This window comes from Oncorhynchus clarkii, chromosome 9 (genome assembly GCF_045791955.1).
Source record: "Oncorhynchus clarkii lewisi isolate Uvic-CL-2024 chromosome 9, UVic_Ocla_1.0, whole genome shotgun sequence".
Lineage (NCBI taxonomy): Eukaryota > Metazoa > Chordata > Actinopteri > Salmoniformes > Salmonidae > Oncorhynchus > Oncorhynchus clarkii.
Window position 1 is genome coordinate 35,523,934 of NC_092155.1, and position 24,793 is coordinate 35,548,726.

General features: G+C 41.8%; 1 protein-coding gene across 2 annotated transcripts; it reads right to left on the reverse strand.

Annotated features, from left to right (window-relative positions):
* Positions 1-833: 833 nt before the first annotated feature.
* On the reverse strand, positions 834-23,259 carry LOC139416224 (synaptosome associated protein 29). 2 transcript variants are annotated; one of them, XM_071164636.1, is made up of 7 exons: positions 23,149-23,227; positions 17,866-17,949; positions 9,943-10,173; positions 9,433-9,629; positions 9,004-9,089; positions 2,913-3,014; positions 834-2,684 (listed from the first exon to the last, which is right to left on the reverse strand). In XM_071164636.1, the coding sequence occupies exons 3-7, from the start codon at positions 10,171-10,173 to the stop codon at positions 2,524-2,526; spliced, it is 777 nt and encodes a 258-aa protein (XP_071020737.1). In that variant the 5' UTR covers positions 17,866-17,949; positions 23,149-23,227; the 3' UTR covers positions 834-2,523. The 2 variants fall into 2 exon arrangements, with proteins under 2 accessions (XP_071020737.1, XP_071020736.1); XM_071164635.1 differs by lacking the exon at positions 17,866-17,949 and having other exon boundaries at positions 23,149-23,259.
* Between the last annotated feature and the right edge of the window lie 1,534 nt (positions 23,260-24,793).

Genomic DNA, 24,793 nt, shown 5'->3' on the forward strand with positions numbered 1-24,793 from the left:
ATAACTTCTGATCACACATTTAACTACTGACCACATCCACACAACTACTGAACCAAATAACTATGGACCACATCAGTATCCACAAACACCATGTAATTGCACAATTACATAACCACACAACTTCTGACCAAACAACTACTGAACCACAACCACATAACTACTGAACCACAACATTACTGAACCACATTACACAACTCAAACACAAAATTACACAACTTCTGAATACACATCTAACTACTGACCAAATCTACTGACTTGATGGGAATTAAAAATGACATTTTTACACACCTTTCACTACCACAAACAAATGTTTAAAGAGCTTTTGCTAGCCCCACAACTTTACTTGTAAAGTTATCTAGTTGTTATTCTTCTTCCTCCGCACGCTACTCCTCCTACACTGTTTAAGCTTGAAATGCCATTCCAACTTCAAAAATGTGCGGAACTGTCTCGATCGAGTTGCTTGTATACAACTTTATGATATCTGTTAAACTATTAGTCCAGTTTTTTTGTTGCCCAAATCCGCTAACATGGGATTTCTCAAGATTCTAAGGCTCCCCATTGTGACATCACTTCGAACTGTCATTTTCTGTGAGTGAAATCATGCAACTTGACACAAATCAGCTAATAATTCCACTTTGCAACCACAAAAAAAAGGCTTACCAGCTTCTTCTACTTCTCTGCTACTCAAATCTGGAGTTGACAAAAAAATGATATTCAGATCAAAAAAGTTACAGCAGTTTAAGTAACCGCATCAACATTTCGCAAACAAGTGAGACAAAAAGTTTGAGTATGGGATATTCGTCAACATCTCTAGGAAGACAACAGAATGTCTCTCAATTTAAAGTCTGTATTTAAACCATATTCTTAGCATGTGTGCATTGACATTTGTAAAAAGGTAATACAGATGTTTCATATACTTCTGTGCACACACACACACACGAGGAAGGCATAAATGTTCCTTCCGTTTGCAGAAGTAATTTATCAGACAAAGAGCAGTCACATTATCTGTTAAATATTCTCCTCAATCACAAAATAAATTATACACAAGGTGATTTATCACAACAAAAGCAAAAGGATGAAAAATCAAATTAAGGAAGAATTAACAATGCAATTTCCATTCCGCATATTTCCACACATTGACATCCCTTCAGAAAAGTAGCAAGGTTTGGAGCGGTAGCTTGCAAAAACAATATGAGAAACAGAAGCCACTTGTGTTGTGAGACACTGGGGTTGCATTTCAATAGTGTAGAGTGGCTTCCTTTCCTCATCTCTTCATTTACAAACATTTGAAGTCACAGGATAAGTTAAAGCAACATGAAGGTTGAACATTTATATTTTTAGTCATTTAGCAGACCTTATCCGGAGCAATTTACAGGAACAATTAGGGTTAAGTGCCTTGCTGAAGGGTACGTCGACAGATGTTTTACCTAGTCGGCTCTGGGATTCGAACCAGCATCCTTTCGAGTTACTGGCCCAACGCTCTTAACCACTAGGCTACCACATCAGGTTACATTCTTTCAGATCCCCAAATAAAATAAAAGGCCGATATTTAATCCGAAACACGTTGGAGCACGTGTGACATATTTAAGCATTTACCATGAATGCAACTTCCGCAAAATGCCGTAACATTGCCTTTAAAAAAGGTGCATTGTTGACAGCACTCTATAATGTGCGTCAGATTGAATTCGAGCCTAAAACCTGGTGTAAGACAAGAGTGGATGGCACTTGAATCTTCCAGGGGAACAGGTGTGGTTCTTTGTCTATTTCTACATGTACCAAGCACAGGTCCAGCAAGCGCTGGGAGGGGAGGGGGGGGGGGATGTTTATGTACAAGAGTGTGGGTGAGTCTAAAGAAATGTAATGAATCATTCATTCGAGTTCTGTGGGTATGTCATCTCAAAAGTTACAAATAGGATATGAATTATCTAATCAACAGGCAGCGGACAGCATACATACCACAGTATGACATTCCAGTTTCAAACAAGCACCACTCAATTTATTTTTCTGGCTTCTGGACACAGCGATCAAGGTTGGAGTCAATAGCATTTCAATTCAGTCAAGTCAGTAGACCCTTTCAAATTCAATTCATGAATGCAAGTGGCACTTTGTTTTCAAAGAGGATCCCTCGCTTTGAGTTGAAATTAAATTAATTTACTTACCAAACTAAATTAAAATGCAACTTACCACGATGCAAACTGAGGGCAACAATAACAGACCATTAACACTTCTCAACTACCCTTTAAATGCACTACACAGGTCCTACTCACAGAGATCCTTCCTTTCTAAAAAAAAAATCACAAGATAACAAATCATAAATCGTCAAGAACAGGGTGGTCTATGCATTTATATGGAGCTGTTTGAGGAACTGAATATCATTCATTAGAGTATCAATAACATTGGTACTCTATCATAGAGGAATAAGATATCTTGGTGCACAGAGAGCTGCTTTGTAGCGAAACCCAGGTAATGGGGAGTTGAGTTGACCGGTGTCTCTGACTGGTGAGTCAGAATGTTTGGGATTTATTATTTGAGGTTTTTAATCTGCTGGTTGGTGTTGTTGATCTTGAGGTCCAGCTTGTCCACTTTACCCAGCAGATTGTCCAGAGAAGTGTCCTGATTCTCAATTTCAGATTGGAGGCCCAGTCCTAGGTTCTTTAACCTTCCCAGGCCCAGGGACATCTCATCTGGAGCAGTTCAAGAAAACAGGGGTTCATTAAAATTAGAATATTTTTTTTAAATTCTCCACAAAATGCGGAAATTTGCCTTCGGCTTCACACAAAAACAGATATACAAAAACAGATGTTACTGCTGATAAGGAGTTGGATTATTTTGTTGTTGATCGCCATTGAATGAATGAATAAAATTAAGACAAATGTAATTGTTATTTCCCATAGGTCCTGGAAGGCTCTTACCTAAGTTGTTGTCCAGGGTCTGGTGGGCGGCTCTAAGCTGTCTGTTTGCAGGGTAGCCATTTTGACTAGATGAGCTGTCATCTGATGCAAATGCGTCGAAACCTACACCACACACAGGAGGAGATGTCATTGACAGAAAATTATCCTTTTGCTTAAAGTAGCTGCCAAGTGTTCCAGATTTCTATGAAATATGACCTATTACAATATGAGGAAAATAAAGACTTAAAAATGCTGCTGTCATTTGCATAATAGTGATCAACAAATCACAGACGGGCCTGTCTCGGTCAAAGTATGTGAGGTCACATATCAGGAAATACACTGAACAAAAATATAAAAAACGCAACAAAGTGTTGGTCCCATGTTTCATGAGCTGAAATTACAGATCCTAGACATTTTCTATATGCACAAAAAGCTTATTTCTCTCCAAATCAATGCACAAATGTGTTTACATCCCTGTTAGTGAGGATTTCTCCTTTACCAAGATAATCCATCCACCTGACAGGTGTGGCATATCAAGAAGCATGATCATTACACAGGACAATAAAAAGGCCACTAAAATGTGCAGTTGTCACAACACAGATGTCTCAAGTTTTGAAGGGAGCGTGCAATTGGCAAGCTGACTGAAGGAATGTCCACCAGAGCATTTAATGTTTATCTCTCTACCATAAGCCACCTTTGTTGCTTTAGAGAATTTGGCAGTAAGATCAACTGGCCTCATAACCGGTAACCACGCAAGCCCAGGACCTCCACATCCGGCTTCTTGACCTGTGGGGTCGTCTGATACCAGCCACCTGGAAAGCTGATGAAACTGTGGGTTTGCACAACCGAAGAATTTCAGCACAAACTGTCAAACCATCTCAGGGAAGCTCATCTGCACGCTTGTTGTCCTCACCAGGGTCTTGACCTGACTGCAGTTGAACGTCGTAACCGAATTCAGTGGGCAAATGCTCACCTACGGTGGCCACTGGCAAGCTGGAGAAGTGTGCTCTTCACGGATTAAACTGTTTCAACTGCAACGGGCAGATAGCAGACAGCGTGTATGGAATCCGACCATCACCCCTGGTGAGACAAAACCACGACTTGTCAGTGAAGAGCACTTTTTGCCAGTCCTGTCTGGTCCAGCAACAGTGGGCTTGTGCCCATAGGCGACGTTGTTGCCGGTGATGTCTGGTGAGGATCTGCCTTTACAACAGGCCTACAAGCCCTCAGTCTAGCCTCTCTCAGCCTATTGCGGACAGTCTGAGCACTGATGGTGGGATTGTGTGTTCCTGATGTAACTCGGGAGTGGTTTTTGCCATCCGGTACCCGTCCCGCAGGTGTGATGTTCGGATGTACCGATCCTGTGCAGGTGTTGTTACACGTCGTCTGCCACTGCGAGGACGATCAGCTGTCCGTCCTGTCTTCGGCGTCTCACAGTACGGACATCTCCAGCCCTTATGCCTCCTTGCAGCATGCCTAAGGCACATTCACGCAGATGAGCAGGGACCCAGGGCATTTTTCTTTCTGTGTTTTTCAGAATCAGTAGAAAGGCCTCTTTAGAGTGTCCTACATTTTAATACCTTTGACTTTAAGACACTAACATCTTAGGCAATTAACGACTGTTCCACAGGTGCATGTTCCTTAATTGTTTATGGTTTATTGAACAAGCATGGGAAACAATGTTTAAACCCTTTGCAATGAAGATCTGTTTTATTTTATCTGTATTTAACCAGGTAGGCCAGTTGAGAACAAGTTCTCATTTACAACTGCGACCTGGCCAAGATAAAGCATAGCGGTGTGAACAGATAACAACACATGGAGTAAATGGAGTAAACAATAAACAAGTCAATAACAGTAGAAAAAAAAGAAAGAGTTTATATACATTGTGTGCAAAAGGCATGAGGAGGTAGGAGAATAACTACAATTTAGCAGATTAACACTGGAGTGATAAATGATCAGATGGTCATGTGCAGGTAGAGATACTGGTGTGCAAAAGAGCAGAAAAGTAAATAAAATAAAAACAATATGGGGATGAGGTAGGTGAATTGGGTGGGCTATTTACCGATGGACTATGTACAGCTGCAGGGATTGGTTAGCTGCTCAGATAGCAGATGTTTGAAGTTGGTGAGGGAAATAAAAGTCTCTTCAGGGATTTTTGCTATTCGTTCCAGTCACAGGCAGCAGAGAACTGGAAGGCGGCCAAATGAGGTGTTGGCTTTAGAGATGATCAGTGAGATACACCTGCTGGAGTGCGTGCTACGGGTGGGTGTTGACATCGTGACCAGTGAACTGAGATAAGGTGGAGCTTTACCAAGCATGGGCTTGTAGATGACCTGGAGCCAGTGGGTCTGGCGATTAATATGTAGCGAGGGCCAGCCGACTAGAGCATACAGGTCGCAGTGGTGGGTGGTAAAATGTGCTTTAGTAACAAAACGGATGGCACTGTGATAAACTGCATCCAGTTTGCTGAGTAGAGTATTGGAAGCTATTTTGTATATGACATCGCCGAAGTCGAGGATCGGTAGGATAGTCAGTTTTACTAGGGTAAGTTTGGCGGCGTGAGTGAAGGAGGCTTTGTTGCGAAATAGAAAGCAGATTCTATATTTGATTTTGGATTGGAGATGTTTGATATGAGTCTGTAAGGAGAGTTTGCAGTCTAGCCAGACACCGAGGTACTTATAGATGTCCACGTATTCTAGGTCGGAACCATCCAGGGTGGTGATGCTAGTCGGGCGTGCAGGTGCAGGCAGCGAACGGTTGAAAAGCATGCATTTGGTTTTACTAGCGTTTAAGAGCAGTTGGAGGCCACGGAAGGAGTGTTGTATGGCATTGAAGCTCGTTTGGAGGTCAGATAGCACAGTGTCCAAGGAAGGGCCAGAAGTATACAGAATGGTGTCGTCTAGAGGTGGACCGTAGAGCGTAGAGGTGGATCAGGGAATCGCCCGCAGCAAGAGCGACATCATTGATATATACAGAGAAAAGAGTCGCCCGAGAATTGAACCCTGTGGAGTCTGCCAGAGGACCAGACAACATGCCCTCCGATTTGACACACTGAATTCTGTCTGCAAAGTAGTTGGTGAACCAGGCAAGGCAGTCATTAGAAAAACCGAGGCTACTGAGTCTGCCGTTAAGAATATGACGATTGACAGATTTGAAAGCTTTGGCCAGTTCGATGAAGACGGCTGCACAGTAGTGGCTTTTATCGATGGCGGTTATGATATCGTTTAGTACCTTGAGCGTGGCTGAGGTGCACCCGTGACCGGCTCGGAAACCAGATTGCACAGCGGAGAAGGTACGGTGGGATTCGAGATGGTCAGTGATCTGTTTGTTGACTAGGCTTTCGAAGACCTTAGATAGGCAGGGCAGGATGGATATAGGTCTGTAACAGTTTGGGTCCAGGGTGTCTCCCCCTTTGAAGAGGGGGATGACCACGGCAGCTTTCCAATCCTTGGGGATCTCAGACGATACGAAAGAGAGGTTGAACAGGCTGGTAATAGGGGTTGCGACAATGGCGGCGGATAGTTTCAGAAATAGAGGGTCCAGATTGTCAAGCCCAGCAGATTTGTATGGGTCCAGGTTTTGCAGCTCTTTCAGAAGAGGGGGGGGGGGGGGGGGCTGTTGGCCAAGGTTGGAGTAGCCAGGAGGAAGGCATGGCCAGCCGTTGAGAAATGCTTGTTGAAGTTTTCGATTGTCATGGATTTATCGGTGGTGACCGTGTTGCCTAGCCTCAGTGCAGTGAGCAGCTGGGAGGAGGTGCTCTTGTTCTCCATGGACTTTACAGTGTCCCAGAACTTTTTGGAGTTAGAGCTACAGAGCTATCTGTGAAGTTATTTGGATTTTTACAAATTATATTTGAAAGACAGGGTCCTGAAAAAGGGACTTTTATATATATTTTTTCTGCCTTTAATATTTTCCCTAACCCTATTACCCCTAATTGGAGTAAACTAATTAAATATATTACATTTTTATTGAGTAAACTAATGGACAACAATACTTAGGCTTTTACTTTCAGCTTATACATACATTTCAGACATTACTAATGTAAACTACCTTGTTTATTTTTAGTCCCAGCCTTCAGCAATCCTCAACCCCTCCAATCTCTGAAGACCATCAGGTTTTGATTTCTAGCTGCCATATATTTTTCCACTGTGCTGTTTCACAAAATATTTATATTCTCATAGTTGACAGATTGTAAATTAAAGATAAACACCTTTGCTAAGAGTATTATATTATTGATCAATTGACTATGACTTATCAATTTACCCAGCCATTTGCAGAGTTAACTAAGTAAACGGTGTATTTTTTTTGCCATTCCCAACCAATCTACATATGGGCAGTACCAAAACAGCAAAATCTGCTAACTGGCGCACACACAAACAAAAGTTTGGGTTCACTTCGAAATTCTTGTTTTTGAAAGAAAAACATTTTTTGCCCATTAAAATAACATCAAATTGATCCGAAATACAATGTAGACATTGTTATGGGCCTCTATACATAGGCAAAACTGTTGTCCTGAATAAAGAAGCAATAAAAAAACTGTCCTTCTTTAGATTAGTTGAGTATCTAGCATCAGCATTTGTGGGTTCAATTACAGGCTAAAAACAGCCAGAAACAAAGGACTTTCTTCTGAAACTCGTCAGTCTATTCTTGTTCTGAGAAATGAAGGCTATTGCATGCGAGAAATTGCCAAGAAACTGAAGATCTCGTACAGCGCTGTGTACTACTCCCTTCACAGAACAGCGCAAACTGTCTCTAACCAGAATAGAAAGAGTGGGAGGCCCGGTGCACAAATGAGCAAGAGTGTGTGTGTGTGTCTAGTTTGAGAAACAGACATCTCACAAGTCCTCAACTGGCATCTTCATTAAATAGTACCCACAAAACACCAGTCTCAATGTCAACAATGTCCAGTGTCTGTTCTGTTCTTTTGCCCATCTTAATCTTTTTTATTGATCAGTCTGAGATGGATTTTTCTTTGCAACTTTGCCTAGAAGGCCAGCATCCCAGCTGAGCCGTTGTTACTCCTAGACGTTTACACTTCACAATAACATCACTTACAGTTGACCGGGGCAGCTCTAGCAGGGCAGAAATCTTACAAACTGACTTGTTGGAAAGGTAGCATCCTATGACGGTGCCACACTGAAAGTCACTGGGCTCGTCAGAAAGCTATTCTACTGCCAAATGTTTGTCCTATGGCGGTGTGTTCGATTTTATACACCTGTCAGCAACAGGTGTGGCTGAACTAGCCGAATGCACTAATTTGAAGGGGTGTCTAGATACACTATATATACAAAAGTATGTATTTTCAAAATGCATACTTCCTCCAGCTCATTGCAAAGTGGTGTGTGATGTGTTTAAGCCTGCATTCAGTTACCAATGAGAAATAAAAATAGCTCTTTTGAATCTTGGCCAAAAAACAATTATATTTAGAATTCTTGCGTATTGATTGGGCTTATAACAGAGGTGTCGGGCAGATTTTTCACTCAATGCCTCTTATCTGTATGCTCTGCGCATGTGACAAAAAAGATACATAGTGAATATCCACGGGCTGGTTCGATCCAGGGCAGCCTGAGCATGTACCCAGCCGAGACAAAGACATTGGGCAAGATCGTGAACTCAAACCCGGCTTAACAGCCTTAGTAGACTCGTTTGTGCTTGTCATATTATTAACAACCAGTTAGCAAAGCTAAACAGGCCAAAGAATAACTAACAAATTGTAGGGAACTTCACAAATCTAGTTACCAAACTTTAACAATGTCCAGAAGGATGAGCACGCCCTCCTTACATAAGACAGTTAAGTTGGCGTAAACCCTGATAAATAACATTGGAACACAAAATGTTTCTTAACATTTGTAAATTGTTCTGCTCAGCTCGAGGTGAAGAGCGGGAGAATTTAAGGAACGAATCCGTGCCTCGGGTTTATCACCTGTGGAAGGCAGAGCTCCCGGTGAGGCATGGTGTTCACTGGCCTTGTCAAGCGTAACTATAATATTCTTCAGTAGAGGGCTCTAGCACACAAACTCCTCATAGCTGTGTTGTACCAAGTTGACCAACTAAAAGGGAACAAGGGATGACAAAGGAGATATTATTTTGTTGCTGAGGTTTGTGGCCTTACCTCCAATGTCCAACTTCCTCAGGTTGGGGTGACTGGCCTGGTACTTGCCTTCATGCTCCTTACTGTGAGACATGGCATTCTGCAATCTAACACACACACATACAGTCAGAGACTCAAGGCAGGATGATCTTTGACCAAATACATTACACACTCCACAGTTTAATCAGACTTGAACACAGAAAAAGTAAAGACTGACAGTGTAAGAATAAGCCCTCTACCACCATCTTACACCTCTTGTATGGGCAACATGGCAGAAACTATAATAGTATCACCGCGGATAGCCTAAATACTCAGTCAACAAGGGGCTACTAATGGTGGAATGTTTGGGATATCCCATGAAAAGTTGTTCACTAGCATTGTATATAGCAACAGCACATGCCAGAGTAAAGAGATAGAGGTAGGAATAAGCAGGGAGGGACTGGGCATTACTTGCTGCTGGCTTGGTAGACAACAGGCTCTTCTGGCAGGGACTTGGTGGTCTCAGGCTTGGCCTTAAAGTAAGTGACAAGGCCTCCCCACACACTCTTAATGCTGTTGATGTGTTTCTGGCTGGTTTTCAGGTCTTGGCCCATGTTGTCCACCATCCTCTCGGTCCTCTTCAGAGCCTCCCCCTGACGCATCAGCTCCTACGGATGGACACAGAGAGGAAATCAGTGTTATCAAATTCACTCGGCTGTATTACTCTTTACAGTGGGCCAAAAAACATGGAGAAATACATCTAACAATGCTGGACTTTGATAATACAGATGCTCCAGGGTGACTTTTCCCCGAGGTACGGATACGCATCCTAGAGCTGGCCACCCGTCCAAACTGGGCAATAGGGGGAGAAGGGCCTAGTCAGGGACGTGACGCGTCGCTTGAAATAGAATAAGGCTGCAACGTAACAAAATGTGGAAAAAGTCAGGGGGGTCTGAATACTTTCTGAATGAATAGGCTTACCTCTGCAGTCTCAGCGCCGATCTTCTCCGACTCATAAATGAGCCCCAGGGAGCGGTGGCTGCTGACCACCGCAGACTTGGCCGTACGAATCACTTCCTGTTGGAGGCATCTCTGCTTGCGCTCTGCCTCACTCATCCCCCTCTCTTGGGGGTCGTCAAATCCCCCACTTGACCAGCGCTGCTCCTCCTCATCATCATCTGCAAATGGGTTGTGGGTTCTGGGGTACGCCATCTTTTCAACAGAACAGCAGAGTTATGACAGTGGAGAGTGGACATAGCAGGCACGGGGGGGGGGCGCTTATACGGCATGCCTGCCATGAAAATTGTGTTCGTTCATGTCATGTTTACTGGGTCATTCTCATGGAACCATTAAAACACCATGGCAGTAATGGTTTAAAAAATAAAAAACATTTAGTAATGTAACAAAATATCATAATGAAGATCGTGTTCTCTACCTTGCACAAAGAGTAATTTCAACATAGGAATTAATTATTTTTGTCATTACCTCAACACGTCCAGCTGTCTGAATGCACGTTGTGTTGTAATTTAAACAACTGAATATTATGGGAATATGAATAATGAAAAGTGGAAAAATGAAGTGTCCATGACTGATGTTCTCATCCTCCGCAACATTTTGGAAGGACTGTTTTGGCAAGTCGGTTAGGAAATCTACTTTGTACATGACAACTAATTTTTCCAACTATTATTTACAGACAGATTATTTCACTGCATCACAATTCTAGTGGGTCAGAAGTTGACTGCCTATAAACAGCTTGGAAAATTCCAGAAAATGTCATCATGGCTTTAGAAGCTTCTGATAGGCTAATTGACATCATTTAAGTCAATTGTAGGTGTACCTGTGGATGTATTTCAAGGCCTATCTTCAAACTCTGTGCCTCTTTGCTTGACATCATGGGAAAATCAAATCAGTCAAGACCTCATAAAAATGGGGAGCAGTTTCCAAATGCTTGAAGGTACCACGTTCATCTGTACAAACAATAGTACGCAAATATAAACACCATGGGACCACGCAGTTGTCATACCGCTCAGGAAGGAGACGCGTTCTGTCTTCTAGAGATAAACGTAATGTGGTGCGAAAAGTGCAAATAAATCCCAGAACAACAGCAAAGGACCTTGTGAAGATGCTGGAGGAAACAGGTACAAAAGTATCTATATCCACAGTAAAATGAGTCCTATATCGACATAACCCGAAAGGCCACTCAGCAAGGAAGAAGCCAATGCTCCAAAACTGCCATAAAAAGCCAGACTACGGTTTGGGGACAAATACATGGGCACAAATATCGGACTTTTTGGAGAAATGTCCTCTGGTCTGATAAAATTGAAATAGAACTGTTTGGCCATAATGACCATTGTTATGTTTGGAGGAAAAAGGGGATGCTTGCAAGCCGAAGGACACCATCCCAACCGTGAAGCACGGGGGTGGCAGCATCATGTTGTGGGGGTGCTTTGCTGCAGGAGGGACTGGTGCACTTCACAAAATAGATGGCATCATGAGGGAAATTATGTGGATATATTGAAGCAAAATCTCAAGACATCAGTCAGGAAGTTAACTTCTTTGGAGTAGGGGGCAGTATTGGGTAGCTTGGATGAAAAACGTGCCCAAATTATGCTGCCTGCTACTCAGCCGTAAAGGCTAGAATATGCATATAATTAGTACATTCTGATAGAAAACACTGAAGTTTCTAAAACTGTTTGAATGATATGTGAGTATAACAGAACTCATATGGCAAGCAAAAAGCTGAGAAAAAAAAACAACCAAGAAGTGGGAAATCTGAGGTTTGTAGTTTTTCAACTCAGCCCCCATTGAATATACAGTAGGATATTAGTTATGTTTCACTTCCCAAGGCTTCCACTAGATGTCAACAGTATTTACAAACTGTTTTGAGGATACTCATAAGAGCTCTTTGAGTGAGTGGTCTGGCAGAGTGCCACAGCCTCGGTCTGGCGCGCTCAAGTAAAAGTTAATTTGTACAGACAAAGGAATTGTCCGGTTGGAACATTTAGGATGTTTTTAACATAAAACTTCATTAAGATTGATTACATACTTAGTTTGGCATATTTCTACGGGCTGTAACAGAACTTCTTTGAACTTTTCGTCCGATGTTCGGCGCGATGTTCGGCGCTTTTGGATTTGTTTACCAAATGCCCTAACAAAAGAAGATATTTGGACAAAACTGATGGACATTATCGAACAAATCAAACATTTATGGTGGAACTGGGATTCCTGGAAGTGCATTCTGATGAAGATCAAAGGTAAGTGAATATTTAAAATGCTATTTCTGAGTAATGTTGACTACCCAATATGGCGGATATCTTTTTGGCTGCTTTGTTGTCTAAAGGCTGTACTCAGATTATTGCATGGTTTGCTTTCTCTGTAAAGTTTTTTTGAAATCTGACACAGTGGTTGCATTAAGGAGAAGTTTATCTAAAGTTCCATGTATAATAGTCGTATATTTATCAATGTTTATTATGAGAATTTCTGTAATTGAATGCGGCTCTCTGCACAATCACCGTATGTTTTAGAACTAGTGAAGGTAACGTGCCAATGTAAACTCAGATATGTTTTATATAAATATGAACTTTATCAAACAAAACATGCATGTATTGTGTAACATGAAGTCCTATGAGTGTCATCTGATGAAGATCAAAGGTTAGTGATTCATTTTCTCTCTATTTCTGCTTTTGTGACTCCTCTCTTTGGCTGGAAAAATGGCTGTGTTTTTCTGTGGCTTGGTGGTGACCTAACAATCGTTTGTGGTTGTTTCGCTGCAAATCCTTTTTGAATTCAGACACTGTGGCTGGATTAACGAGAATTTAAAATTGTGTAAAATACTTGTATGCTTGAGGAATTTTAATTATGATTTGTTGTTTTGAAATTGGCTCCCTGCACTTTCACTGGCTGCACTGTTCACTGGCTGGGGTCCGCTAGCCTTTCCAAATCATGTACAATCAATTGAATTTGCCAGAGGTGGACTCCAATCAAGTTGTAGAAACATCTCCAGGATGATCAATGGAAACAGGATGCACCTGAGCTCAATGTCAAGTCTCATAGCAAAGGGTCTGAATACTTATGTAAATAAGGCATCCCTTAGTTGTCAAAATCAAATGTATTTGGCATTGATCAAATCTGCAGACAGACAGTCCAAGTTCCCATTCAGTTGTCAAAACGTGGGTTGGGACAAGCATGCATTGACAGGCAAGCTGCAGAAGGACGAGCAGGCTACTATCTCTCATCGTTTATCAGTGCAATTTTGACTGCCAACTAGCTGAAAAAGTTTGAGGGTTTATCTAATGTTCCCTCGTTAGATTTTAGCTCATCTTGCACTGGCTAGCATTAGTTATTGATCGTGTTGATGTGCACAGGCAACTGAGGGAGAGAGCCTACCTTTTCATGCTTGTCTGATCAATAGGATTGTGAAGTTCCCAAAAGGAACTTCCAAATGGGGATCTAATAAAAGTTCCCAAATGGAAGACTCACGTAGTATTTACATTATTTTGAGGCTTTTGGCGAATGCGCTCTAAATAACAGTATGAGCAGCATAGAAGGGGGGGGGGGGGCAATGCAAATGGTCTGGGTAGCCATTTGATTAGATGTTCAGGAGTCTTATGGCTTGCGGGCAGAGAGAACAGTCTATGACTAGGGTGCCTGGAGTGACTATTTTTAGGGCCTTCCCCTGACACCGCCTGGTATAGAGGTCCTAGATGGCAGGAAGCTTAGCCCCGGTGATGTGCTGGGCAGTGTGCACTACCCTCTGTAGTGCCTTGCGGTCGGAGGCCGAGCAATTGCCATACCAGGCAGTGATGCAACGAGTCTGGATGCTCTCGATGGTGCAGCTGTAGAACCTTTTGAGGATCTGAGGACCCATGCCAAATCTTTTCAGTTTCCTGACGGGGAATAGGTTTTGTCGTACCCTGTTCACGACTGTCTTGATGTGCTTGGACCATTTTAGTTTGTTGGTGATGTAGACACCAAGGAGCTTGAAGCTCTCAAACTGCTCCACTACAGCCCCGTCAATTAGAATGGGGACATGCTCGGTCCACTTCTTCCTGTAGTCCACAATCATGTCCTTTGTCTTGATCACATTGAGGTAGAGGTTGTTGTCCTTGCACCACACGGTCAGGTCTCGGATCTCCTCCCTATGGGCCGTCTCATAGTTGTCGATGACCAGGCCTACCACGGTTGTGTCATCGGCTTACTTAATGATGGTGTTGGAGTTGTGCCTGGCCATGCAGTCATGAGTGAACAGGGAGTACAGGAGTGGGCTGAGCACGCACCCCTGAGGGGACCCCATGTTGAGGATCAGTGTGGCAGATGTCGTTGTTGTTACCTACCCTTACCACCTGGGGGCGGCCCACCAGGAAGTCCAGGATCCAGTTGCAGAGGGAAGTGTTTAGTCCCAGGTCCTTAGTTACCTCAAAGCGCATCACTAAGCTATGGTGTTGAACTCTGAGCTGTAGTCAATGAATAGCATTTTCACATAGGTGTTCCTTTTGTCCAGGTGTGAAAGGGCAGTGTGGAGTGCAATAGAGATTGCATCATCTGTGGATCTGTTGGGGCGGTATGTGAATTGGAGTGGGTCTAAGGTTTCTGGGATAATGGTGTTGATATGAGCCATGACCAGCCTTTCAAAGCCCTTCATGGCTACAGAAATGAGTGCTACGGGTCAGGTTACCTTGGTGATCTTGTGCACAAGGACTAGTGTGTTCGCTTGAAACATGTTGGTATTACAGACTCGGACAGGGAGACGTGATCACACAGTCATCCGGAACAGCTGATGCTCTCATGCATATTTCAGTGTTACTTGCTTCGAAGCGAGCATAGTTTAGCTCGTCTGGTAAGCTTGTGTCACTGGGCAGATCTCGGTTGTGCTTCCCTTTGTAATCTGTAATAGTTTGCAAGCCCTGCCATATCCGACGAGCGTCAGAGCCGGTGTAATATGATTGGATCTTAGTAATTAGGTAAAACTGATTTAAGTTTCCCTGCATTAAAGTCCCCGGCTACTAGGAGCCCTGCCTCTGGATGAGCATTTTCCTGTTTGCTTATGGAGGTATACAGCTCATTGAGTGCGTTCTTAGTGCCAGCATCGGTCTGTGGTGGTATGTAGACAGCTATGGAAAATCCAGATGAAAACTCTTGGTAGACAGTGTGGCCTACAACTTGAGACACTACCTCTTCCTAGCAAAACCTTGAGACTTCCTTAGATGTCATGCACCAGCTGTTTACAAATATACATAGACCTCCACCCCTTGTCTTACCAGAGGCTGCTGTTCTATCCTGCCGATAAAGTGTATAACCCGCCAACTGTATGTTGTCGTCGTTCAGCCATGACTTGGTGAAACATAAGATATTACAGTTTTTAATATCCCGTCGGTAGGATATACGTGCTTTTAGTTCGTCCCATTTATTTTCCAGCGATTGTACGTTGGCTAACAGTACGGGTGGCAAAACCAGATTAGCCACTCGTAGCTTGATCCTCACAAGGCACCCCGATCTCCTTCCGCAATACCTCTTCAACTCTTTTTTCCTGCAAATGACAGGGATGAGGGCCATTAAAGAAATAATCTGTCTAATTCAAGGTAAGTATTCACTGTTCTGATGTCCAGAAGCTCTTTTCTGTTATAAGAGATGGTAGCAGCAACATTGTACAAAACAAGTTACAAACAATGCGAAAATAAAAATAGCACGGTTGGTTAACTTCTTTGGGGTAGGGGGCAGTATTTTCACGTCCGAATGAAAAGCGTGCCTAGAGTAAACTGCCTGCTACTCAGGCCCAGATGCTAGGATATGCATATTATTAGTAGGTTTGGATAGAAAACACTCTGAAGTTTCAAAAAAAAAAAATGTTTGAATGATGTCTGAGAATAACAGAACTCATATGGCAGGCAAAAACCTGAGAAAAAAATCCAACCAGGAAGTGGGAAATCTGAGGTTTGTAGTTTTTCAAGTCATTGCCTATCGAATATACAGCGTCTATGGGATCATACTGCACTTCCTAAGGCTTCCACTAGATGTCAACAGTCTTTAGAACCTTGTTTGAGGCTTCTACTGTGAGGAGGGGGGATTGAGAGCGGATTGAGTCAGGGCTCTGCCAGAGTGGCATGAGCTGATCATGTGCGCACATGTGAGAGTGACCTGCGTTCCATTGCATTTCTTAAGACAAAGGAATTCTCCGGTTGGAACATTTTTGAAGATGTATGTTAAAAACCATCCTAAAAATTGATTCCATGCATCGTTTGACATGTTTCTACAGGCTTTTCACCTGGACCTAGTGATCGCGCCTCATGAATTTGGATTCCTGGGCTAAACATGCAAACAAAAAGGAGGTATTTGGACATAAACTGACTTTATCGAACAAAACAAACATTTGTTGTGGAACTGGGATTCCTGGGAGTGCATTCTGATGAAGATCAAAGGTAAGTGAATATTTATAATGCTATTTCTGACTTCTGTTGACTCCACAACATCGCGGATATCTGTATGGCTTGTTTTTGTGTCTGAACACTGTACTCAGATTATTGCATGGTGTGCTTTTTCCGTAAATAAAAAAAATAAAAAAAACTGACACAACGGTTGCATTAAGGAGAAGTGAATCTAAAATTCAATGCATAACACGTGTTTCTTTTAGCAATGTTTATTATGAGTATTTCTGTAAATTGATGTGGCTCTCTGCAAAATCAGCGGATGTTTTGGAAGCAAAACATTACTGAACATAACGCGCCAATGTAAACTGAGATTTTTGGATATAAATATGCACATTATCGAACAAAACATACATGTATTGTGTAACATGATGTCCTATGAGTGTCATCTGATGAAGATCATCAAAGGTTAGTGGCTGGAGAAATGGATGTGTTTTTTTGACTTGGCTATGACCTAACATAATCATATGTTGTGCTTTCGCTGTAAATTATTTTTGAAATCGGACACGATGGGTAGATTAACAAGATGTTTATCTTTCATTTGCTGTATTGGACTTGTTAATGTGTGAAAGTTACATATTTCTAAAAAATATTTTTTAAATTTCGCGCACTGCCTTTTCAGCGGAATGTTGTTGAGGGGTTCCGCTAGCGGAACGCTTGCCCTAGAAAGGTTCATGTCAAGTTTCCTGAGGTAAATCCATAAGATTTATGCAGATAGATCTCATTGCTAACATTAAAGAAAGTAGCATTATTGCGCAAAACAATGAGCTGGGAATAGAACGATTGAAGACTAGTTTGTGCTATGGTGCAAGTATTTCACTGGCATTTGCCCCTAAAAATAGTAGATATGTGCGAACCGGAAAAAATATTTACGAGCACTGTGTGCGATTAAAGATTACAACCTACCGTAATCTATTTTTCCCCGCTGCTAATTGTTTAAAAACTACAAGTCTCACATTCCACAAGTGGCACACGCCAACCACAGTAGAGTTCTTTGTGGTGACGCAGTCCAATCAGAGAGAGAAAGGTGAACACCGGAAAATAGTATCGGTATAGGCTATAAGATAATGTGCAGACATTGCTAAAAACGAAGCCCATTCAAATTTATTTTAAGCGAAAAAGAGACGAGGAGAAAGAGGAATCAGGCGAGGGAGATTCGCAAGGTTCAACTAATGAAGCCTCTTCACAAGGTTTACCTGAGGCAGCTAACGTTAGGGATGCTGAGAACAACGTTAGCGAAGCTACCATGACCCTCGCTGTCACTTCAACGTCCACTGTAGCTGGTGGAGGGAGAACATATAGATTCAATGCGAATTGGCTCAAAATGTTCCCATGGCTAGAGTTCGAAAACAACGTCATGTTCTGCAAATATTGTAGAGGGCAGAAACAGGCAGGCAACTCGTCAGGAAACCCGCATCTGAAAAGAGATAGCGTAGCGAAACATAACATCTCGCGACGGCATATCCAGTGCAGAGATCTGTACCTGTTGAGACAGGAGAAACCATCAGGCACGGTGTCAGCAGCCTTGAGGCGGCAAGTGCCGCTGTCTGAGGAGGAGAAGAGGCAGCTGAAAATAAAGATAAACATTGCATACTTCATTGCGAAAGAAGAACCTTTCGTCAAATTTGGTCCGCTTATCAGACTCCACCACAAAAACAGAGTTGACATTAATCCCACATACGACAATGATGTAAGATGTGCGGCGATGATCTGTCAAATTGCTGACATAATGAGAGAGCCTGTCAGCGAAGCTGAAAGCCGCAAAGTATCTTGCCATTCTAATAGACGGAGACACTGATATATCCAACACCAAATGCGAGATTGTCTACGTACGCTTGTTGGAGGATGGGAAGCCAGTCAATCTCATGGTCAGACAACAGACCCTTGAGCACTCTCATGCCATTGGTAAGTTGTTCCTCTTTATAGGCTTATTCTTGTGGAAAGTTTAATCATTATTCATGAGAGATCATTTTATTCAGTTTACTTTTGTATAATAGATTTTTTTTGTGTTGTCATTCGAGGTGTTTTGGATGTCACCAAGGGCACATTTCGTGCTGTTTGCCCAGAGGAGAATCATGGATGAAGAGGTGCATCTACTTCAGGGCAGATGGTGCCTCTGTGAACATGGGCCACTATGGGGGAGTAATTGCCCAGCTGCAGAGAGAGAGGCACATAGGTTTGTAACTAATAAATTGTCTATGATCTAGTTTTATTTGCTAGCAGAGAATGTTAAACAATACTGTGCGTGTGTGTGTGTGTGTCTGTGTGTGTGCACTAAGTGCTGGAATGGTAAATACCACAGAATTATTGTTTTCTGTTGCACAAGAGACATGGGTTGAAGGAGACTGTGAATTGTTTGGAAGATTCTGTTCTGACTTTCACAGACTAGATTTGAATCTCTTTTAGTCCCCATTTGGACTAATCTTCCAAGAGTCCTTAAACATTAAAATACAATTTATAATACCAACAAATTTTCACATATATACTAACATAATAAATATTCAATCTAAAAAAAATATTGATTCTTCATCTACTATAGTCCCACAACATTTCTATGTATTATATTTAAATTGTTTTAAAATAATGTTTAAATGTATATATTGAAAGGTTTCTGGTTTGCTCAGTTAATTTATTCAATTTTTTTATTGCTCTAAATCAAAATGTTCTTTTGCCTATTTCTCTTTTCTGTCTGGATAACGCATAGATAGTGGACAATCTATTCCTAGTATTTACGGAATGTCTGTCTCTTACCAACTGAATACCGTTGTGAATAGAACTTGGCTGTTTTAAATGTATATTATGAAATAAAATAAGCATGTTTTTTTTTTTAAATATCTTGTTGATTGATGACCAACCAAGAACATTGCGCATGACTACAACAGAAGAACCATATCTCCACCTTAAAACAATCCTTGCTGCTTTGTTCTGTGCATTCTGCAGCCTCCTAACTTCACTTGATGCATTTCCCCAGACCACAGAACAGTAGTTCACCTGACTCAATTAATGCTTGTGTTATTTGCTCTAGAATTTTTCCCGGTAAATATTTAGCTATCCTTCTGATCATGCATGCTGTTTTAATATATATATTTTTTTTACATAGATTAGTTATTTGAGATGACCATGATAAGCAGTTGTCTAGTTGCACTCCCAATAGTTTCTGCCACTATTTCTGTCATCCAAATAGGACACCTTAGAGCTAGGAGGTCTATACACACATCCCACCAATATGGCTGCCTGGTGAGGCATACATTAAGGTCATCCTTCCTCTTAAAAGGTATATGATTCTGAATGTACAGTGCTACACCCCACCATTCCTATTCCTGTCTCTTCTCAGTAGACTATAGCCATGAATGTTCATTTGCCCATAATTTACAGATACATCTAAATGCGTTTCGGTCAGAGTCAAAATATGAATATTATTTATGTTGACCAAGTTAAAAACCTCATGTATTTTGATAGGAAGGCTACATACATTAACCTGAGCTGTATGCAACCTTTTCCTTGTCAAGTGGAGATCAATAGAGCATGTATTCATTATAGTGGAGATCACTAGAGCATGTATTTGTTGTAGTTCATGTCATGATGCACTACAACTCACAAACTCAGATGTGAACATTGGATTTAAAATAGCCAGGGAGTTACCCTAGAGTCCTGATACAGTTGCCCATTGATATAAAGTTTATCCATCACCATGGAGACTCGTTGATTCAGGCAAAGCTTTCCTTCATGATGGGATATCGTTTTTTTCTCCATTCATTGATCTCGGTGGGGAAGTGATCATTCATTCCAAAATCAGTGTTTCTGAGTTCTCTGCCCATGTTCTTCGCCATTTCCGTTTGCTTGCTTAAATTTGTCAAAACATGCAATAATAGCCCGTGGCCTATTTCCAGAGGCCTTACCTATTCTATGGACTCTGGAGAAAGTGACATTACGCACAACATCAGTGGGCAGTTTTAGTTGAGTTGACATAAAGTCTCGGACTGTGTCCTCACAGCCTCTGCTGTTGTCATTCTCCAGTATCCCTAAAAAATATTAGATTGTTCCGCATTGAGCGACACTGTACATCAAGCAAAATGTCTTTAATTTGTTTGTTCTCCCTTTGCACCACCTCCACCTTCCTATGAATAGTCTACTATAGAGCTGTCTTTCAACATGCTAAACCCTGACACAATGCCAGAAGACCAGGCCAGCCTTCTCACCTTTGGCGATGATGGTGTGGCATACCTGATGAGACATTTCAAGGAGCCTCTAGAGAGATGTAATAATTTATTTGACACTGCATTGCCATATGAGACAATGTTACATTTACATATTTGCAAACTCACTTGCTCTGTTCAATCCTGCAGATGGGGGTGCAACATAGCTGCAATCCAGGATAAGTGGCAGGGGCTGAAAATCCTGGTCAGCCACAATTTCAAGTCCTACAGTGGTCTGTGGGAGACCATGTTGACAAAGGACCCCTACAGGCACGATTACAAGGTAGACTAACAGTCTTGAGTCCATGTATGGTATCCTATGGTTGGTTTTGATGAGTTAATGAAATTGAAAGATATCATCTTTTCCCTGGAACATACATACTGGTGCTGCCCATTTCAGCCACCCAGTGTGAGCGAAGCTTCTCTGCGCAGAACCGGATTAAGAATTCGACAAGAAGCTGCCTTGGGTCTCCACCACTGAAGACCTGATGAGGATCAGCCTGGAGGGGTCTTCTCTGTCAAGGAGTTCGATCCCACTCCTGCCGTGGACCGCTGGCTGACCTCCAAGCATGCCGGACGGCCAACATACAAAAGCAGCTGGACAACTGATATCCTTTGCGTCTAGTAGGCATGGGTCAATGTGTGATTTTGGTGGCATGTGCTGTTCCACAGATGTGTCCCTTAATACACTCACGCAGTATAAATATGTATGTAATAAATTGTTAATAAACTTTGTGTTACATTTTTCACTGTGCTCCTAAATTTCTTTGTGTGCTCCTACATTTTTTCAATTTAGGAGCACATGTACTCCTTTGGAAAAAAGTTAGCATAGAGCCCCGTTGGAGCTGGCTGGGTGAAAAATGACAAAATAATGGCAGTTTTTTTTCATGATTACTTCATAACTATGGAAAACAGCTGGGACACACAGTAATGTTATGAAACTGGGCTCCATAGCCAATGCAATGAACACATTTTTATCAACAACAAAAAAGCAGTAAAAATGTGTTCATCATGTCCTGACATTTAACAATGCTTTTTTTCTGATAACAAGTCCATTGCATCCGCTGTGGAGCCCCATTTCATAATATGACCATATTTCCAAGCTGCTTGCCATCGTTTTGAAGTAAACGTAAAAAAATAGGCCTTATTTTAGGGCATTTTCCCCCTGCCAGCTCCTATTAGTTCTATTGAGCACAGTGGCACCAACAGGCCTTCCGAACGGTCTATTCCAAGTTTATTGCTCTAAGTCACACCGCCTGCTTTGCCATTGTTGGCACTGAGACCTGCCCACGTTGTTGGTAGTTAAATGTAAACAAAAAAAATGACTCATGGAACTCGGAGTTCATCCCATTGTTTACTACAGGGAAATACAGACATGTCTGTCTATTTTGCCAAATATCTCACAATGTGTATATTTGGATTTTATTCAGGTCGGACTCCATTTTTATTGTGAGAATCTCCTCTTTCTAATTATGTAAGTCTGGGCAGCAAGCTCGGTTGTCATCAAATGCTAGCCCCAAAATATTTTTTTGCCCTTGGAACACTGAGCTCCCCCATTGTTTTCCTATGGATATGTATGCTGGTCCATTTCGCCAAATTTCTCACAATGTGTATATTTAGATTTGATTAAAATCAGGAGAATCTCATCTTTGTAATTATGTAAATTCGGTTGTCATCGATTACTAGACCAGAAAGTCAGAAGTCCCCTTCCCCTACTTTCTCATTACGCAGAAGTAAGCATAGTTGACACCATTGACGTGCGGATGTTTACTTTCTACACGAGTTGTCCGACGAATAGATTGTAGTGTTAAAATAAAAAGGGATACATTTGTCCCATTTGGGCGAAATGGAATTTTAAGCGTCACACTAGTCAAAACAGGTCCTGCGAACGTTCAATGAAATTGCCATGGGCTCGCGCTAGCGTTCCAGTTTAGCCAACATTCCGTTTTCCAGCCTATGGTGAATTTGGACTTATTCTATTGTCCAGCCTACTACTAGTGCTGTTGACCCGAAGACCATACCAAACAAAATGTTAGTAGTACGATGAACACGTTATTTAATGTAAAAATAGTAATACGGGTCATTGCTTCAATGGTAGTTTCGATGGTTTATCTTCCATGGGTAAAAGTGGTTGTTTTGAGTTAGTTTCCAACTATCAACAAGTTGGTGTGACTGAATCTTTTGCTTTCGTTCTGAGTTGGTGATTAAATCAAAACGGTAAATTACACTTCAGCATGACAACGTTTAAAACAGATAATTACCGTTAGTTAGCTGGCTAACGTGTTAGCTAGTGTAGCTTATAACTAACGTTACACAAGGGTGTAATGATTAGCTAGGGAAAAGAGTGGAAACGCAACGTTTGTAACTAAAACGACGTTCTATTGGACAAATTCAGGTAGGACCCTCCCCATTTCGTTCAGTTTGCTTCCGTTTAAGAAACGTTTAACAGAAATTGCGTATTTCATACGCCCATGATGACTTACCTAACAATTCATAGCTAAAAAAGCACAGCACTATTCTCATTATAACAATAAACGACAGCCAAATAAAAATAAGTTTAAACCACTTACTTTTACGATCTACACACCCTTTTGACCGTGGTCTGGTGAAACGTTGTTGTATCAGCTGATTACCAGCAAAAAAAAACTCGGTTTCCGTTGTCTTCTTCTTCTTTGGAGTTTAACGGCAGTTGGCATCCAATATGTTTCATTACTGCCCCAAGCTGGACTATAATATAAATACATTCTACTTTGTTATACAATTTTTTTTGTTATATATATCTTCATTTAACCTTTACTTAACTCGGCAATTCATTTAAGAACAAATTCATATTCACAATGACAGCCTAATGACAGGCTAAACCCAGACGATGCTGGGCCAATTGTGCGCTGCCCTATCGGACTTCAAATCACGGCCGGATGTAATACAGCCTGAATTCGAAACAGGGACTGTAGTGACACCTCTTACACTGAGATGCAGTGCCTTAGACCGCTGATATATATATATATATATATGTATATATTATTATCTTACACTGAGATGCAGTGCCTTAGACCGCTGATATATATATATATATATATACAGTGCCTTGCGAAAGTATTCGGCCCCCTTGAACTTTGCGACCTTTTGCCACATTTCAGGCTTCAAACATAAAGATATAAAACTGTATTTTTTTGTGAAGAATCAACAACAAGTGGGACACAAGTCGTTCCAACAAGTGGAACGACATTTATTGGATATTTCAAACTTTTTTAACAAATCAAAAACTAAAAAATTGGGCGTGCTAAATTATTCAGCCCCCTTAAGTTAATACTTTGTAGCGCCACCTTTTGCTGTGATTACAGCTGTAAGTCGCTTGGGGTATGTCTCTATCAGTTTTGCACATCGAGAGACTGACATTTTTTCCCATTCCTCCTTGCAAAACAGCTCGAGCTCAGTGAGGTTGGATGGAGAGCATTTGTGAACAGCAGTTTTCAGTTCTTTCCACAGATTCTCGATTGGATTCAGGTCTGGACTTTGACTTGGCCATTCTAACACCTGGATATGTTTATTTTTGAACCATTCCATTGTAGATTTTGCTTTATGTTTTGGATCATTGTCTTGTTGGAAGACAAATCTCCGTCCCAGTCTCAGGTCTTTTGCAGACTCCATCAGGTTTTCTTCCAGAATGGTCCTGTATTTGGCTCCATCCATCTTCCCATCAATTTTAACCATCTTCCCTGTCCCTGCTGAAGAAAAGCAGGCCCAAACCATGATGCTGCCACCACCATGTTTGACAGTGGGGATGGTGTGGGCAGGGTGATGAGCTGTGTTGCTTTTACGCCAAACATAACGTTTTGCATTGTTGCCAAAAAGTTTAATTTTGGTTTCATCTGACCAGAGCACCTTCTTCCACATGTTTGGTGTGTCTCCCAGGTGGCTTGTGGCAAACTTTAAACAACACTTTTTATGGATATCTTGAAGAAATGGCTTTCTTCTTGCCACTCTTCCATAAAGGCCAGATTTGTGCAATATACGACTGATTGTTGTCCTATGGACAGAGTCTCCCACCTCAGCTGTAGATCTCTGCAGTTCATCCAGAGTGATCATGGGCCTCTTGGCTGCATCTCTGATCAGTCCTCTCCTTGTATGAGCTGAAAGTTTAGAGGGACGGCCAGGTCTTGGTAGATTTGCAGTGGTCTGATACTCCTTCCATTTCAATATTATCGCTTGCAC

Coding starts and splice junctions, on each gene's coding strand:
- LOC139416224 (XM_071164635.1), bottom strand. CDS start 10,173: ATGGCGTACCCCAGAACCCACAACCCATTTGCAGATGATGATGAGGAG. Junction 9,090..9,432: donor GTCTACCAAGCCAGCAGCAA/GTAATGCCCAGT, acceptor TGTGTGTGTTAG/ATTGCAGAATGCCATGTCTC. Junction 3,015..9,003: donor GAGGAAGTTGGACATTGGAG/GTAAGGCCACAA, acceptor TGTGTGGTGTAG/GTTTCGACGCATTTGCATCA.